The sequence below is a fragment of the Enhydra lutris genome, unplaced genomic scaffold (genome assembly GCF_002288905.1).
Source record: "Enhydra lutris kenyoni isolate GAN:26980312 unplaced genomic scaffold, ASM228890v2 scaffoldscaffold56, whole genome shotgun sequence".
In the NCBI taxonomy this organism is placed as follows: Eukaryota; Metazoa; Chordata; class Mammalia; order Carnivora; family Mustelidae; genus Enhydra; species Enhydra lutris.
Window position 1 is genome coordinate 11,963,952 of NW_019154140.1, and position 18,490 is coordinate 11,982,441.

Sequence of the window (18,490 nt, forward strand, 5' to 3'; positions counted from 1 at the left end):
GGTTCCGTGTAGACACTGCCATATTTTACTGTCCAAAGGAATCAATTAATTAGTGCCTCGCCAGTCCCAGAGCCGGCCGCTGCTTGGCTAAGCGGGAGCTGCTGAGATAGATGCGCGTGGCCAGATCGCTGGTCTTGTTAACAAGCCTCATCATAAAGATGGAGATGATAAGGAGAGCGAGGAAGCCCTGGCGGCCACGAGGGGGGGCTTCGAGGGCCAGCCCACAGCGTGTGGGGCAGCGGCAGCCGGGAGTCGGAGCCGGAATTCGGCTCTGGCATCGCTCCTCGCTCGCGTTTATCCAGTCTTCTCCCCTTCTGGGGCGTTCATGCTGGAACTCGGATAATTCCCTCCCCTCTCTGCTCCTCTGAATTTTCCCTTTTCTTCATCGAGCCCCAAATTAAAAAAAAAATTGTAAATAAAAATGTATAAACCTCTGTCTGTGAGTGCCTGTCTTGCTCTCTGCCACATTTGCTCGTTCTGAGACCTGCTGCCTCCTCCTTTCTCTGCATTACTCCGCATCGTTCCTTTTCATCTCTGTCTGGAGCTCTCTTCCCTCTCTGGCTTCATGGTTGCTTTTTCTACTGGGTTGGTGCTGGCTCAGGCCCCAGTGAGCTTGTAAAAAAATAATAATAATACAAATAACCCTTGGTTATCTTGCGGCAGAGTGAACACCCCCGATAAGCCAGACCCCATGGAAAAAAAACAAAAAACAAAAAACAACAACCTTGAATGTAATTGCTGGTTTGGGTTGCAACACTTAATTCTGTTTATTCTCACCAATGTGCATACTTAACGAAGAGATATTGATATTAAAGGGCAGGGGGGAATTAATTTTACTTTTATAGTCATCTATTAAGAGCACAAGATGATCTGAGTCTCCTTTAAAGGGACCAAAAAGGGGGGAGGGAGAGAGAAAGAAAGGGAGGGGGAAGGGAGAAATATGACTGAAGGCGAACAAAGATCTTTGCCTGAAGAAACAATGTAACACTAGACAGAACTATAAAGTCTGGGAATGTAACAACGCAGGACCCTGTCAACTTCCCCCATTTGGAATCCTGTCCCCTGCACTTCCTGCTGAAATCCCAATCCCAACTACACAGCAGTATTCAAGGAAAAATTCATGCAATTATCTGGATAATTGTAGGGAGAGGGAGAAAGAAAGCATTTCCTTTTTACTGTCTGATCCTCTCTGGTGTCAGTGCAAGGAGAGGGTTGGCTATATGGGATATGGAGGAAAAGGAGGTAGTAGGGTCTCCCAATGTCACTCTGTGACCTACAAGATGGCTACTCCTGAGCCAAGAAGGTCCTAGGCAGGAGCTCAGATATTCTTAAGAGATTTTGAAAGCCTCAGTGATCCAGTTTCATTTTCCAAAATATTTGTTTGGTTTTACTTTGTCTGTATAGACCTGCCTCATCTAGTATTGTAATTATCACAAGTAAGCGAATAATAGATAATTACAGGGGTGTCGATAATATCATTTATTTTACAGCTGTGCAAGATATGATTAGAGTTAATGTCGGAGGCTCTGTTGGAGCCTGGAAGGCAGCAAGAGGCAAGGTAGAGAGAGAGTCCTGATTGTCTTTCTCTTTCCTATTTTATGTGTGTGTGAATCTCCAGAAATCCCCAATTCTCTAAATTCCCTCCCCAGATGTCTTAAGGGAAATCTCTACAATTTTAGGGGTTGGGAGCTCAGAGAAAGGCAAACAACAATTTGGTACTTAAATCTCCCCCCTTAGTCTCAGGACCAGTAGTCTCTGTTCTCCCCATGTCCCCCCACAGTGAAAGACTTCAACCTTATTTCAAGACTCCTAAGGTCACAGAGACTTGGCAATTTAGGCCAGTGAGAAGAAGGCAGGGTCTTACCAAAACCAAGTTCATTGTCATCCCCAAGTGGGCCCTAGGTTCTCAGTGAAGCCCCCTTTGATCCCAGTTTGGCCTTCCTTCTTGGACCTCTTCCCTAGGGACACCTGGATGGGGGTAGAGGTCAGGCTGGGACTGTGGAGGTTGGTTGGGATGGGGATGGGTAAAAAAACTGAAAATATGCTTTCTTGTTTCTGGGATTTGGAAGACCAGAAGCCAGAAGCCTGGGGGGAGGGGAGAGGAAAGAGGGACGGAGAGCCAGGCAAGAGAGAGTCAAGAGAAACCATGAAACAGGAAGACAAGAATAAAAGGAACAAGTGAAAGAAAAGGGGCAGGAGGAGAAACCACAATAAATAAAGGAAGGAAATAAAAAGGAAAAGGTAGAAAGGAAATAAAAAGACAGAAGGAAAAAAAGGAGGGGCATTTTAAAAGGAAAGAAAGATTTGAAAGCAAAAGAGAGGAAGGAGGGAGACAGGCCAGGGTCCCGCCGGCCGCACGATCTGCCAGGCAGCCTGCAGCAGTCTGGGTGGGCGGGGGGGGGGGGGCGCGATGACAAAGTGAAGGTCAAGTTAGCATCGTACCTTATAAGGAAGGCTTCGGTCCTCCATTTCAGCCTTTCTTTCTGCCAGGACAGGGCCGTAGCATTTCTAGTCTTGTAAACACTGGATTCTTTGGGGCCTTAAAAAAAAAAATAAAGACCCCCTTCCTTCCTTTATTGGGGGTGAGCTCCGCCGGCTGGGGGAAGCAGTGGACAGAGAAGTCAACTAATGAAGACTCCGGGAAACTTTTCTCTCCTTTTCTCTCTCTCTCTGGCTCCACTCCCGCCAGCTGGGACTCCCTCCCTCCCTCCTTTTCTCCCTCCCTCCCTCCCTCCCTCTCACCCTCCTCTTCCCAACCCAACGCCTCTTTTGCTCTCTCTACCTCTAGGTCTTCCGTGTCTCTCATCACAGTCTGGGCTCCGTCTCTCCACACTCCCCTCCCCTACTGCAGACTTCTAAATCCGTTCCACTCCACCAGGAAAAGGAGCAGGACTTAAGAAATGGAAAGAAAATTAGCCATCACAAAGAAAAGTTCATTTACAGCCTAAATGTCTAATAAGATTTCCTTCTGAAAACAAGGCGGTGCACTCGGTAAGGAGGAGGAGAAGTGAGGCAGCGCCAGTGGGGAGGGCTGACGAGGTAGGAGGCTTGGATTTATTTATTTCGCAGATCCAGAGGCGGAGAGAAAGGAGAAGAAGCAGGAAAGCGAGAGAGAAGCGCTTTAACCCAGCAACTAGCAAAGGAAGCTGCAGCGGGCGGGACTGGGAGCCAAGAGCGCGGGCCTAGGACCCGGACCTGCAGCCTCTCTCCTCGAGCACGGAGCGGGCTCAGCCTAGGCCTGAGGTGCGGAGAAGCGAGCATACCCAAAATCGGTTGGCCTGAGAAGTGTGGGAGACTCAAGGACGGAGGGAGGCAGGGAGAGACAGAGGAAGGCGGCGCCCCAACCGGCCAGCCAGAGGGAAAGTGAGTTCCGGACCCTGGGGACAGTGGCGGTGACCCGGCTGGCTGCGGGCTGGGGGCAGCGGGCAGCTCAGCCGAAAGCCAAGGCGCCAGAGAAAGAAACCTGAAGTGGAATCTTAGATCTTTTCCCTGCAAGATGGCACTGTGGGGAGAGAGGGAGGGAGAGAGAGAATATAGCATAGGGGTGTCTGTGAAGGGTTCACCTCCTTTTTCCTGGCCCTGTCAGCGGATTTCCTCTTGCTCGGTGCCCATAGAGCCCTTTTCAGGCCTATCTGTTACTTTTAAAATGGGAACTCTAATGGCAAGGTAAGGGAGAAATGCTCGGAAAGCAATTCTGGGGACTTCTGGTTCAATGTGATACTCCTCAAAGGCCTAATTTTGTCACATCCGCCCTTCTCAACTGTAAACCAGCCTCTAGGATCAGTCCCCTCCCACTTTACCTACCTGGCTAAAGTGCCTAAGGGCTACTAGGGACCCAAAGTAGGACCTGACACCCAGGTGGGAGTAGCCCGGAGCACTGGGGGTGGTCAGTAGAGCTCCCAGGCCTCAGGGCCTAGAGCCCTCCCACCCTGCTTCCTGATAATGAAAAACAAAGAGGGAGGACTTGATTATTTCTGATGGTGTTAAAGGATCCAAGCTTAGATAAACAGCACCTGACCCCGAGATCTAAGGTGATAGGCGTCTCTCCCACAGACATTTAATCTGGGCAAATGTCCTACTGCTTGAGCTCCAGGGGCTGAAGAGGTGAGCAGGGTGAGGACATTTGCTACCAGAAAGCCCCAGGGAGGGCACGACAGGCCCGCTTTCGTATTATCTCCAGTGGTGTGGAGAGTGTTTTAAAAGGTTGGAATGAACTGGGGAGGCCCTTTCTGATGTCCCTCTCAGCTCTGGGAAGGGGAGCCCCAGGAAGTGAGGGAGTTTATGAGCTGGGACATTTCCCCCTAATGTGGGAAAGACAGAGATAGCCAGACCTCATCCTGCAAAAATGTGTTTCATGCCTGTGACAGAAAATTGGTAGCTGCTTGGGAGATTTCCGGACTTTTAGGGAGTAGAGCAGGGCCAGACACTTGGGGGAAGGCAGAGGCTGAGGTGTGATTTAGGGTAAGTAGAGGAATCTGAGGGAGCAAGACTAGAAAGGTATCACCCAAATCCATTTTCTCAGAGAAGCCAAACACACACACACACACACACACACACACACACACACACACACACACTGGACTCCAATATTGAAAAACACCAGATGATCTCCTTCGAAGGGACATAAACAGGCCAAGCGGATGCAGGTTCATAAAACCTGCAAAAACCCAGACAGGAACACTTAAAATGCCCCCAGAAACAAAGCGCACCGTGACAAATTCTCACCCAACACACAAGTCCATGCACCAGAATGTTCCCAGGCACAAAGAGACCCTCCTCACCCTGGGCCTTCCCAACGGGACACTCAGGTGTACCTGCCCAGCTCCAGAAGCACACACAAATTTGTGCACTTTCCTAAACCTACCCACAGCAACCTTTGGGGGGGGCAAGGGGCAAGCGCTGGGTGGCACACACACTCCCCGCACAGAGCCAGACCCGTGTCCCCTGAGCCTCAGTAATGCAGGATCCATACCCGGAGATACAAGTCTAGACAATAGACGGCTGTTATTGGCAACGGGGCTCTCCAAGTTTGGAGCCAGGCGATAAATCTCTGGTGAATCTTCCTGTAACTCAACTTCTGGCTGTAGAGACAAGAGAACCACGGAGACCGCAAAGAAAGAAGGAGCAAAACGGGAGAGACTTTGAAATCCTGAGCAGAAGGCGACTTCCCCGCTGGGGCAGGAGAGTGCAGGCGGCCACGCTTGCCTCACATGGCACGTCCACACTGTGGAAGCTTTCGGATCAAGCTCCAGCACACAGGCGAGTCAGGTTTCCCGGCCCCCCGGAAATCGGGGCGAAGTGTACAGGCAGATGGCGGGGCCTGGAGGCTGGAATAGACCCACAGACCATTTTTGCTTCAGGCAAAGGGTCTTTTTTTTTTTTTTTTGTCGGTGGTGGTGATCAGAATCTTCCTGCTGCTATGTGTCACCTGAATGTTTTCACCCCAGTACCCCTCTTCTCCCTAGTGTTCTCTCTCTCTCTTTCTCTCTCTCCACCCCCCCCTTTTCCTTTTTGGTTTGATGGGCTCTTCCCTTTTGCATTTTCGACCCAGGCGTCTGATTACAAGTAAAGAGCCACTGAAGTTCATCTCATAAAAATGCCGTGAGCTCACTTTGATCTGCGCGGACTGGGTCCGAGCCTAACTAGGCGCTAAAGCCAGGGAATGGCGGCTCCGGCCAACCGGCCTCTGCTCGCTGGCGGCGGGGAGGCCAGAGATCCGGGTGGCCCAACAGGGCAATCCCGCCCAGAAAAGACATTTCTGTGGGGTTGCAACCGGGCTTGGACACCAAGGTCCAGTAGTAGCGCCTCCAATTCAGACTGCTTTTAAGACATTTCCTTCATTTTAGAGCATTTTGTGAGGGGCCCAGTGAAACTGGCTCATAAAATGGGACTTTTATGGGGAGAAATGGGGTCGTGTTCCTAGCCTCCTGGGACAATCCCTCAGCGGAGGAAGGTGGGTGGGGCTGCGGGGGTGGAGAAGCTGCCCTTCTCCATCCCCCTGTCACTTCCAGGGGCCCAGTGGCCGAGGAACCTCGGAGCAGCAGCATCTACCAGCTTGGGTGACCTGACTTGGGCCCTTGGGTTTGGGACGATGGCCAGGGCTGAGAAGAGGTGGGGGCCAATAACCAGTATTCCCCCCCCCCATTTCTGTGGCTGGGGGTGGGATGTGTCCTGGGTGCAGGGTAAACGGCTTACCTGAAAATCTCCAAGCACACTAGAGAGGTTATTAAACGTCTCGGATTGCTCTAAGGGGAGAGAAAGACGTACAAGAAGGTGTGAGCCGATTTCTAATGAGGGCTCATCCTTGCGGGCCAAACCTCCAAGCACTGAGGTTGTTCACGGCCTATTGCTTATCTTTTACTGACCCCACACAGGACTGTACTTAGAGTCCAAGCCCACCGGAGCTCTAACCGTCCCTCTTTCTCCGCTCTGGTTTTGTCCTCCGGGTGCCTGGTCTGTGGGATGGGTCCCTTTCCCTGGTTACCCCAATCTGCTTTCTAGAACCGAGAGGTGGACAAGCTGCAAAGCTAGCCAGCGCTGTGTGTGGGGTCTGCCGTGCGTGAGGGGATTCAGAATTCAGGAGATACTGCCCCCTTCTGAAGCCACCTCTAGTGTCTGTGTGTGGAAGGGAGTGTCACTGGAGTCTGTTTTGGTCCTGGCCAGAGTACCATATCAGCTGCCCGACCGCAGCTGCCTGGAAGCGGCCAGGCAGGCGGGCGGGCTGGAGGTGCTGTCTGAGGCCACCAAGAACCGGTGAGCTAGGCAGGATGGCCCTGCCCTGGAGGAATTCAGATGAAAGATGGGACTCCAGGATTGTGGAAGGGCCACAGGCACCCATGAGATGGGGAGGGGAAGCCACCTCCTGCCAGGGAGTGGGGCTTGCCAGGGCTCTTAGGAACTGATTTTGGACCACAGCTGAGTCTCCTATTGGGGGATGTACTGATGCCCCGGGGTGCACCCTGGGGTAAGTGACCCAGTCTATGCTTTGGAGTAGCCTTGGACCAAGGGGTGGGCAGGGAAGTGGCCAGCCCATCAGGGCCTTGCTAACCTCAGCGTCCAGGGCTTTCTTTCCTTGACCCCAGCAGCAACCTCCAGTTGCTGGAATTTTTAAACAGTTGTTGAGAAATTAACAGTCAGACCAAAACTAGGCAAAATAAATAAATAAAGAAAGAACGTCATGTCTTTTAGGGGGAAGAATATTAATTCTCAGAAGCCTCTGTTGGGAGACCCTAGAGTTTCTGGACATCAACTTCTTTGACATTCTTTTTTGCCTTCTTTTTTGTTTCAAGGAAATAAAGCCGCCAGTGGCTCCTTGCAGCCGCCTGGCTCACTTTTATGGTGGCCCTGGAATAAACTTTGGTGGTCAAATTCAAGTGCTCAGGCCCACAGCTGGCTCCTCACAGGAAGCGTACCCCTCCCCACTGTCGGCACTGGCTGTACAGAATTTGCCTTAGGGGCTCAGGCCCCACAGAGCCCTGGAGACCAGGATAGAGCAAGAAGCAGGGCCCTGGGGGAACTGGGAAAAGCCAAAGCTGAGACTCTGAGCCTTTATCCCCACCTCTGCAAGGGATGGGGTGCCTCGCACTTCCCTCTTGCTGGTTCCTATCACTGTTTGGGGAACATTTTGCCTCCAATAAACTTGAGTTTAATGAGGTCAGCACGAACCCCATAAAAGCCATAGTCCTTAGTTCCCCATCATTATAATTAAAAATGCTAGCCCCAGGTCACCCTATAAAAAGAGGTAGAGGAAGGAGGAAAAGCAACAGATTTTTCTTCTTGCAGCTCCTAACTGATAGAGAAGTTCCACACTTTAGCAAAGCCCCAATCTAGTTCCTATTTGCCATCATTTAAGATCTGGCCAGGACTAAAGAAGGGTTCAGGAAATATTGCCCAACAAATAATAATGGGTAGAGGGGTGCTGAAGGTCTATCCTTGGGTATTCCAGAGCCTGCCCAAGAATGGGGTTGCCAATGCGGCTCCACTTCAGGTGATGCTCTAAAGGTTGAGCAAACTTGGGGATGCAGGAGGATTGAGAAGGAGTGGATTAAGGGAGTTGTATTTGGGGGACGCGATACGATTTTTTGTGCCTCCCCCGTCTGGTTTTGGGGCCTCAGTACCTCCCCTAGCTCGGCAAGGAAAATCAAATCCAAATAATATTTTTAAAGTAGAAATCAGTTTTAACCAAGAGTTAGGGGTAAAAAGAAGGTCTGGGTCATTCTGGCTTTCCCTGAGTCCTTTTTGGGGCTTCAGTCTTCCCCTCCTACCTGAGCACATCACGACCTGGCAGCTCCTCCTTGGATCCAAGGTTGCTTTCTGCTTATGACGATTGCTCTGGCCCCCTGGATCCAGTCCGGAACCTTCCAATAAAGTGATTCTCAGCTGCCTAAATGTGTCCCATAGTGCCCAGAGGGATGAAAGGCAAAGAAGGGCAAAACCACTGAGTCCACCTCTTGGGCCATAGTTATCTAGGAGGCTGGTGGACATGGTAGAGGGCAGGAAATGACTGAGAAATGGGAAAGAGGTACCAAGGACTGCCTATAGCCCCCTGGGAGCAGGGCTGGGCGCCTCCATTAGGGAGTGGCCCTTGGCCTTGCCCTGTACACCCGGGTTCCTCAGCTCCCTTCCATTCCCCTGCTAGTCTGTCCAGCAGACCCACTGCCCACCTCCCAGCCCCCAAATTATTCAAGGATAGGAGCCCCAAACCCAGCACCCCCCTCCTATTCTTCCTGAACCCTGACTCTGGGCTTCTTTTCAGCTCCCAAGCTGAGGCTGAACCCCCGACCCAAAGGACCACAGACAGAGAAAATACATAGCTCTCATTCCGATCTTTATCTTTGGGGTTTGAGATTTCAAAATCCACAGTGGATGTAGCTTTCTGCACATTGATTGACAATAAAGGCAGGCATGAAATATTCACCCAGGGCCACTCTCTCATACTAAATATTTAACACAACATTAGAGAAGGTTTTTCCCAGACTTCGCCAGGCACCGGCTGGGCGGCTGGCGCACTGCTTACCACTCGTTTATGACTAATCTGAGTCCCTAGCCGCAGGCAGCGCAGCAAGCCAGACAAAGTTGGGACACTGGCTTGCCGCTGGGCTGCCTCACCTTTGGGAAACTTCACACACTCTTCTGAGGAGTCTCTCCAAAGGGGAAAGGGAGTCTTGACATACAGCCCGGCCAAGAAAAGAATGGACTTCTTCAAACTCTTGTAAACAGGCGCTGGCCCTCTGTGGGTTGGGTTGGCAGGGTAAGAGATCTTGAGAGTTGGGGGGAAGGATTCACATCTCCTGCGGAACCAGGCAGTGGGGAACTCAGTCTTCCTCCCCACCTCAGTCTTGGGCTCATCACCGGGAGGAGGGAAGACCCCCCCATATGTGGGAACCCTCCTCCTACACCCAATCCTGTGGGGGGGGGGACAGCAGCAGCTAGAAAAAAAATACAGTTGCCCCCTCCCAGCCACCGCTCCCGCCCATCCCACCACCCACTCCACCCCAACCCTCTCTTTCCTTTGCTTGCTCTGTGGAATGGAGAGGAGGGGAGTGACGAGAGAAAAACGAATACAAATCTGCAATTGATTTTCATAATGTTTCTGCGGTGTTTGCAAACCAATCGCCTGAACGTCCCCATCTTACCTAAGAGAGAACCCCTCCTACGTCTGCGAAGTGCTCCGAACTGATATATGACAATATCTACTTTGGATCACGTGCTCGGGGAGAGAGACTAAGACGGATAACGCGTCATCTCGCCTTCCCAAATTTTCCCCCCTCGCTAGATCGGGTCCAAAACCTCCATCTGGAGCCGGCAGGAGAAGAGAACGATGTTTAACTCGGTCAACCTGGGCAACTTCTGCTCGCCGTCGCGCAAGGAGAGGGGCGCTGATTTCGGCGAGCGAGGGAGCTGCGCCTCCAACCTCTATCTACCCAGTTGCACTTACTACGTGCCCGAGTTCTCCACGGTCTCCTCCTTCCTGCCCCAGGCCCCCTCTCGTCAGATCTCCTATCCCTACTCAGCCCAAGTGCCCCCGGTCCGGGAAGTCTCATACGGCCTGGAGCCATCCGGCAAGTGGCACCACCGGAACAGCTACTCCTCCTGCTATGCAGCGGCCGACGAGCTTATGCACCGGGAGTGCCTGCCTCCTTCCACGGTCACCGAGATCCTCATGAAAAACGAAGGCTCCTACGGCAGCCACCACCACCCCAGCGCCCCGCACGCAGCCCCTGCCGGCTTCTACTCCTCAGTCAACAAGAACAGCGTCCTGCCTCAAGCCTTCGACCGTTTCTTCGACAACGCCTACTGCGGTGGCGGCGACGCGCCTACCGAGCCCCCCTGCCCAGGCAAGGGCGAGGCCAAGGGGGAGCCTGAGGCGACCCCGGCCTCGGGACTGGCGTCCCGGGCTGAGGCGGGGGCCGAGGCGGAGGCCGAGGAGGAAAACACGAATCCCAGCTCGTCCGGTTCAGCCCATTCCGCGGCCAAGGAGCCGGCCAAGGGAGCCGCCCCCAGTAGGTAGCCGCGGCCGGGATACTAGCGGGCAGTAAGGGAGGGAGCGGGAGAGGGAGGGCGAGAGCAGGGGGGAGGCGAGGGGAGCGGGGACGGCCTCGTGTTTTGGGTCAGTCCGATTTTATGTGGAGTTTTATAAGCATTCAAAGGATTTTATTATAACCTACAAAGCCCTCTCTCCCAACGACTCGACTTTTTACGATGGAGAAGGGGTGGGGAGGGAGGGGAAAGGGCTCTTTGGAAAAGCCGGGTGAACCCCCCCTCCCCGTTATCTCCCTCGGTCTGTGAAATTTTTAAAAGCGCCACCATTGCGAGCGATATTAACTTTGATCGTGAACTTAGAAGAGCATTTAAGGAAGGATGGGGAGCCGGGCTGCCGGGGGGTGGGACGGAGGGGAGGGGGGGGGGGGGAGTAAGGGGAGGGCGAGGGAAAGACAGGGAGAAACTCAGAGAGGGGGAGTGGTGGGGGAGAGGCAATGGAGCAGAACCTGAGACGGAGAGGCCGGCCAGGACTGCTCTGCTTCTTTTAAAAACTATTTTTGAAATGTTCAAACTATGTGTTCACGGGTCCTTGAGCAGAACCCCAGCAAGCCAGGGGTCATGGCGACAAAGGGTGGGGAGAGCCAGCTCAGGGCTCCACGCGGCTCCAGGCCCGGGTCTCACTGTCTCCCTGCGGTCCGCGGCCTCCGCGCCGGCCTAGCCCGGTAGCTTGGAAGGCGCGGCCGGCCGGGCGTCCCGGGGCGCCAGGGCCCCCGGAAGCGGCTCTCGGGTGTCTCTGGTGCTACTCGCTCGATTCCTTCGCGTCTCCCCACTGCTCTCGCCCGCTCTCACTTCTTCGTTCCTGTTCTCCGCGGTCCCCCAGATTTCTGGAGGAAGGGTGGGTGGGTGCTCAGAGCCACTGGGAGGGCAGCGCAGGAAGGGGCCGAGGACGGCGGCTGAGCCCGCGCGTCCCCGGGACGCACTTGGCCCACCCGACTACCTACTCCCCCAGACTCCACCAGCCGAGGGGAGGGGCGGCGACCCCGCCGTGGCCCGGGAGCGGCCGAGCCAGACCTGTCAGGGGGTCCCGGGCTTGCCCCAGCACTGCGGCCCGAGCGAGGAAAGCAGGCCGGCCTGGCGGGAGGGCTGCCTGGCGGTGGGGCTGGTGGAAGGGCCGCTGAGCGCTCAGCGGGCTGGGGTCGCCCGGGTCTCACGTGTCTCTCTCCCCTCTCCTCGCACTTGCCCCCTCCCCTCCCCTCCAGACGCCCCCCGCACCCGCAAGAAGCGCTGCCCTTATTCGAAATTCCAGATCCGGGAACTGGAGAGAGAGTTTTTCTTCAACGTGTATATCAACAAAGAGAAGCGGCTGCAGCTGTCCCGCATGCTGAACCTGACGGACCGACAAGTGAAAATTTGGTTTCAGAACAGAAGGATGAAAGAAAAAAAACTAAGCAGAGACCGGCTGCAGTATTTCTCCGGAAATCCTCTGCTGTAACTGCAGACCGGGCCCTTCACGGGGATGGGGGGGGGGCGGGGAAAGGGGAAAATTATTTTATTTTATTTTTATTTTTTATTTTCTAAACTCGCCTTCTTTCCGCGGGTGGAAAACTGGACTGTGGCCAGGGCTGGCCCCCACTGCCGATGCCCGCACTTCTTTCTGGAACCTCCTTCACCTTCCGTCTGACTCGCTGTGGGACAGGGACCGGGCCTGGAAAGAGGGTGAAGGGAAGTGTCTAACCCACAGCGAGTGGACTTCGTTGGCGCGGAGGCCAAGACTCTATTTAAAAGAAAACACACCTCGCGACAATGTCTTGCTCCTCCGATTGGGTGGGGGAGGGGCGAGAGTAGTGGGCGTCTGAGCGAACAATCCTTGAACTATAAGCCTTCCCTTGCCCCAGTGATAAGATCTGCTAAGACACCGTGTCTACGAGGGGAGACTTCTTGCGCTCCCCACCCCTAACCCACGTCGCCCCACTGCTAGGGGGCAGCTAAATGTGATCCTGCCTTGCTGTGAAATTTCTGTACCTTCGACCTGGTGTTAGGTGTGCAAAGTCCGTGTCCTACCTCCGTCTGCGCCCAGGCCCCGCCTGAGCCTAGTTGTTCTCCCCGTGACCATGTAGAGCCCTTCTTTTGAAATTTCTTAACTGGTGCATTGAGGTTTCCTAACCTATTTCCCAGCCGTGCCCCACTCCGTGGATTTATAGCTGTAGTCTATGCAGTTGTTACCTCCCTTAAAAAAAAAAAAAAAAGAAAAAAAAAAGAGATTAGGGTGGAGGAGGCAGGAGGGAGGTGAGATTGGACGCCTCCCCCATGCTGGGGCCTGAATTTTTGTAAATAAATTTCACTAGCGTTTCTTTTTACCCAGAGGGGATGGGGTGGGGGGAGGACTCTCCTGGAATGAGATTCAAATCACCCATCTCTCTCCATGAGTGTGAGTGCGCGTGTACGTGTGCAATCCCCACCCGGCTCCCATCCCAGAGGGATTGCTGTGAATTTTTTTTTGTGGCAAATAAAGATATTTCATTCTGTTCAATATTATGATTTTATTTGACCCTTTTATTAGCCCCTCTCCTCTTAAAATCCTCAGTGCTCCCAAGGCGGAGGAGGAGGCTGGAGGGTAGGGCCCAGCTGGTGAGGACAGGCAAGGGAAGGTGAGGTAGGCCTGGGCTGGTGGGCCTGCCGGCTCTCCCCGCTGGCAGGGGAAAGAGTGTGGCGGTAGCTTCCTCCTGCTCTTGAGCTGAGGACATTCCACCGCGACTCTTAAAGCTCTCCTTTCTCACGTGCAGTTCGAGCTGCGTCCAAACGCCCAGCACCGCTTTCCGTTTAAGTACACGTTTGTTGTGGAGTTAATTGTAACCATCATCGAATTTAAATTTATAGGAATTTTCTTGGCTCCACCGCCCTCCCGCCAGATGTCTCCGTCTGTCGCAGTTAAATGTGCAGGGTTGAGGGTAGGGCTTTCGGGTTTTTTTTTCCCCCTCTATGAGAAGGCTGTATTGGAATTTTTATATACAGTTTTGAAGGAGGGAGGGGGAGAGGAGGGGAAACCAGCCCCCTCCCTTTCCTCACCGAGGCTGGGCCCCTTCCCCTCAAGCACAAATGGCCAGGCTCCTCCAGACACAACAAGACCCTATATTGGGGCCACCCTGATGTTTGTACATTGGGTCTCCCAGAGTAGAAAGCCCCAGAGATTTGTTTTGTAAGGGGTGGGGATGTGGTGGGGCCCTGAGTAATGGGGTGATCCATGGGGACATTCGCCATACCCATCTATATTTCCTGCATGCTTTTTTTTTTCCTCTGTAAAAAGATAACCATAGTCCTTTCAAGCAAAAAGCAAGGGCGCTCTGGCAGTCTTGGTTCCAAATTCGTTATTTAGGGGCAAAGATTTGGAAACAGTCTCTCTTCTTTTCCCCCTTTGGAACTGTTCTTACAGAAATCAAAGAAAATGGTTTTGCCAATATGATTCTGTGGAATGACAGGCAAAACGCCCTGATAATGGACCGTCACAACCAGGCTCCGCCGTTGTTTTCGATGACAGGGACCTGTGCGGCTTAGCTATCTGAATCTGTAATTTGTCAATGTGAGTCTTGAGATAAAATCCGAAAGCCAACGTGTGCATACAGCCCCACAATTCCCTTGTGTGCCCCCACCCAGGTATTTTAAGTTGGTGTGCCTGTGTGTACAGAAGAAGGAATCTTATATGTACATTTCTGCTCGTGCTGTGGAGTAAGCCTCACCCCACGCACATCCAAGGCTTGTGTCCTCTGTGGTGTGTAAGCCTTGGCAGTGTTTATGAGTGTCAGCAAGAACGAAGCTGAGGGTGCTCTGTGGGTGTGTATGTGTGTGTGGATGCGCAAGACCTCATTTATCCCCTAGTCATATCAAGGAATATTGACATGCTGGCCATGTTTCCAATAAAATAAGGTGGGGATAACTCTATTGAGCAAACCTGTTTATAGAGCTAAATGTTGATCTCCAAATGGATTCCGATTTTGGAGAAAAATATTTGAAACCTATAGCTACCCCTTGCCTGCAATATGCAGCCCAGAAAAGATCCCTGGCCCCAGAAGGGATTTCGGATGGCCGGGGGGTCATAGTGAAAGAAAAACAAAGCCTTTTGTTACCCAGGCCCAGAAACCTGCCTGTCCTTGGCAACCCTCTAAAAAGAGAAAAAAGGGGTCTCTTTCCCCCAAACGAACCCATCTTCTGGCCCCTGGGATGTCCAACCCCCCTTGTGGGTCAGGAGCATTCTGGGCTCAGCCTTTCTGGGTAATCCCCTCCAGCCGAGGCGCTGCCAGGGAACAAAAGATCTTCGTCTAGACGCCGCCATAAAGCACCCCCCGTGCCTCTAAACCCAGTTTCATTTCGCCCTTAATGACCCAGTCTGGCCTGTGTTAGAAAATGCTTCCGCTCTAAATAGTAAACAAACCCACAGCGGATGGTCTTGGCTCCCCCAACACACCCCAGACCCCCACGCCATTACCCTCTTGCCCCGCATCTTCCCCCTCTTCTCCTCCAGCTTTTCTCAGCTCCCAGCTCCCCAACCCCCCCTCACCCCCCCCCCCAGTAAATAAACCCGAGGCCGAGTTCAAAGTTTCTTGGAGCTAAGGAGGAATGTTGGTTGTAAAAATCCAAGTTTATAGCGCACGTGGGAGTTTACAAGGGTATTAAGTGGTGTGGGCTGAGAGAGAGCACTCTGGGCCCCTCCCCCTCTCGCTATGGGCTTTAGGGGTACAGAGAGAACCTTGGGGACTTGAAAGGAGAAATGGCTTGGGGCCAGCCTTGTGTTGGGGTTTTTTTGTCCCTCAGATCCCTGGGTTGCTGAGGAATGGGGATGCAAGGGCCCCTTAGAAGACAGCTCACACAGGCACCTCTGAAAGCAAGCCCACAGGTTTCAGATGTCCCAGATGGAGAGGATGGGCAGCTCTGCTTTGAGAAAGCAAGAAAGTGACAGACCAGGTGTCTGAAAGGTGCACAGACATGGGGATACCTAGAGCCCCTTCTCAACCAGAGGGAGAAAAACTAGCTGGGGCTAATTTCTTGAGTGGGCTGAAGGCAGAGGGGGATTTTCTCACCAGAGCAAAGAACTTTGAACTTCAAGAAGTCAAGGGCGCCACCCCTTCCCTTTCCCCGCCCCCTCTCAGGAATCTGTTGGACAATTCGTTTCTGGGCCACTATTCCTTCAAGGGGGCTGTCCCTGGGGTTTCCTGGTGCCCCAGGGCTGGATAACACTGTTTGCTGAACCTTCTCTGCTCGGAGCCCGCCAGAACCGTGTGCACGCGACTACACTCTTTATTATTCGTATAAACCTTTGGAAAAGGCAACGCCCGGGAAGTTTTTATAACTTTGTTTGGCATAAAAGTTTTACAAGATTCCTCCTCCCCTTTTTAAAAACTTTAAGTTTTGGTCTTTTCACGGAATGAAACCTCAGGATCTTTAGGAGGTTGTGGGGAGAGAGGTTCTGGGGCCCTGGTCGGGGAAGTGTGGGCGTCTGAAGGTGACTCCGTCTGCCTACGGCAGAACAAGGCTGAAGACTGTCGCCAGTCTTTGCCTGAGGCCCAACTTAGACCGAGCTTTGGGGGCTGGCCGCTCACAGCCACTGCAGGCCTGCAAGACAGTGCTGGCCGCTCCGCTCTGGACGCACGCCCTTGCAGACTCCCAAAGCTGGGCAATGTCAGCCGCGCCAGACCTTTCCCTTCATTCCCTCTGTTCTCCTGCACGCATCATTCTCTCTGTCTCTCTGTCTCTCTGTCTCTACACACAACACACACACACACACACACACACACACACACACACACACACACACCAAACACTCCCTCAACCCACTACACAAAGTGGAAACCCATAACCTTGACTCAGACTGCGGATTTAGGAGAGTTACACACACGGCCTTGCATCTGTTTCTTGCAAAGTCTCCAGTGGGTCGGAAGAAAGACAGAATTCAAAACACCGAGGAATTCCTGCCCAGAGGTTCCAGAGATTGCAAGACTGACAGAGGAGGGCCGGCAGGCTGCAGTCCGGAAGCTCAGAGAACAAAGGTGCCCATGTGGGGACATGGCTTTGGGTTGCTAAGCCCGCCGGTGGCCCCTCGGATCTTGACCCCCATCTGGGACTGACAGAGCCCCACTCCTTCATTTCCCCTGGCTCCAGCCTTGGGGACTCCAGTTCAGCTCAAACTGAGGCTATTTTAATGTTCAGCTGTGGAGGTCAGGACAAAGATGGAGCGACTTCTCCAAAGAGGCGTCTTGGAGGCAATGGGACCAAAGGTACCTGAGCCCTGGGACCAGGCGTGTCAGGGAACCATCAGGGCCAGTAAGAATGTGTCCCCGCGCCAGCTTTTCCTTCCCTCTAATGGCGACTGCTGAGGCCTGGCCGCTGGCAGCTGTACACTTCGCCTTGTGAGGAGCCGAGTTATTAAGGCTGAAGGCCGGAGAAGGTCAACTCCAAGCCTGAGTAGTAAGGCTGGGAAGAGACGGACCCGAGCCTGCGGCTTTCTCCTCCCTGAGCTATGCATCAGAGAGAAAAACAAGAAAGGCTGGGGAGACCGAAAGTCAAGGGGGAAGGAAAGCACTGAGGAGGAAAGAAAAGAGCAAAGAATAAATTGTGTCCTAAAGAAAAAAGGAAGAAGGAAATAAAGAAAACAATGAATTAAGAAAGAGAAAAGGTCAGGAAAAAATGAAGGGAAAAATGAACTGCAGGAAAAAAGAGAAGGAAAGAAAAAGAAAAAGAGAAAGAAACAAATAAAGAGAAAGGAGGAAGAAGAAAAAGAAAAGAAGGAAAGCAGGAAGAAAAGAAGAAACAGAGAGAGAAAGAGGAAAAAAAGATGCAAAATGGATCTTCGGAAAGGAATTTAGCCGGTAAGGGAGGAGGGGGGGGGTGTTTCCTTCTCCGGAGCCAGTTGGCCCAACCACAGCCCTGACTCCCCACTGGAAACCCAATCTACTGGGGCAACTTGGGAGCAAATCCCTGAAGTGGGGGGCCAGGTTTCCCCCCACCAAGACATCCTCCCATCTGTTTCCTTCTCTCAAAGCTTCTTTCCTAAGTGTTTGCTGTCTGGTTTCGATTCAGGAGGCAAAGTTAAATAACTGGCCGCCTTCGGCAGGGCAAAAAGGCCGTTGTGTTGGCTCAGGTTTATCGGACTTCAGGATGCGGGGATCCTGGGGAGCACGACTCTTAGGTAGAGGTGAATATTTGTTGCCGTGTGTGCGCAATGGAGCACAGGTTAGACAAGTTCGTAAACGGTAAATTCTGTAGCATCTGGGTGCAATCGTGTAGTGCACAGTGTCCAGATGTGAGAGGGACTCTGATGGCCGGGCTGCCAGGGTGGCTTCGAGATCCTGAGTAGACCAGAGGCACCTCCAAGGGTCCTGGGTCTCCCATGTCTCTCTTGTACCTCTTTGAAAATCTCTGTCTTGGGCTTCTGAGCATTCTGCAGTTTGCCTGGTAGTTCAATGCTCCCAACTCAGCCTGGGCAGAGCCCCGTGTTTGTGAAGGAGAAAAGCAAAATTTTCCTTCAAGTTTTGGGATGAGAATGATTTATCTGGGTCTCCAAAACAAGAGGAAAAATGCCTGTAACTTTACTCCCTGGTGTGATTTTGTTTTCCATTTCACTTGGAGAGATTTCAATACACCAACTTTACTACTATTTTATTTTATTATTTTACCCCAAAGGGAGAGACGCTCTTCCTTTTTTCAATCCACCTTTGAAACTTCCCAGATGATTTCCTTAAACTGTTGGGGAAACTCTCCTCATTTTCCTTGGAAAAATCGGGGTGTTTCTGTGGCACGTTGAGGGCTGGCGCCAGGGAAACAGCCCGGTTCCTTTCTGTTCGTTGAGCACTACATTTTCCTTCTTCTGTTTTCACATGGGGACCCCTAGTGCCCCAGCCCTCGGCCTGCCCTCTGGAACCACACATCTTCCTGGAATATGCTAGGAGCGAGCAAGGGGCACCCTCCTCCGCTCCCTGGCTCACAGTCCCACAGGCAGCAGGAGGCTCAATCCCCCGTC

At 52.7% G+C, this 18,490-nt stretch overlaps 1 protein-coding gene across 1 annotated transcript; it reads left to right on the top strand.

Annotated features, from left to right (window-relative positions):
• Window positions 1-9,820: 9,820 nt before the first annotated feature.
• On the top strand, window positions 9,821-11,974 carry LOC111158003 (homeobox C11). Its single transcript, XM_022519777.1, has 2 exons — window positions 9,821-10,502; window positions 11,742-11,974. The coding sequence occupies exons 1-2, from the start codon at window positions 9,821-9,823 to the stop codon at window positions 11,972-11,974; spliced, it is 915 nt and encodes a 304-aa protein (XP_022375485.1).
• The last annotated feature ends 6,516 nt before the right edge of the window (window positions 11,975-18,490 follow it).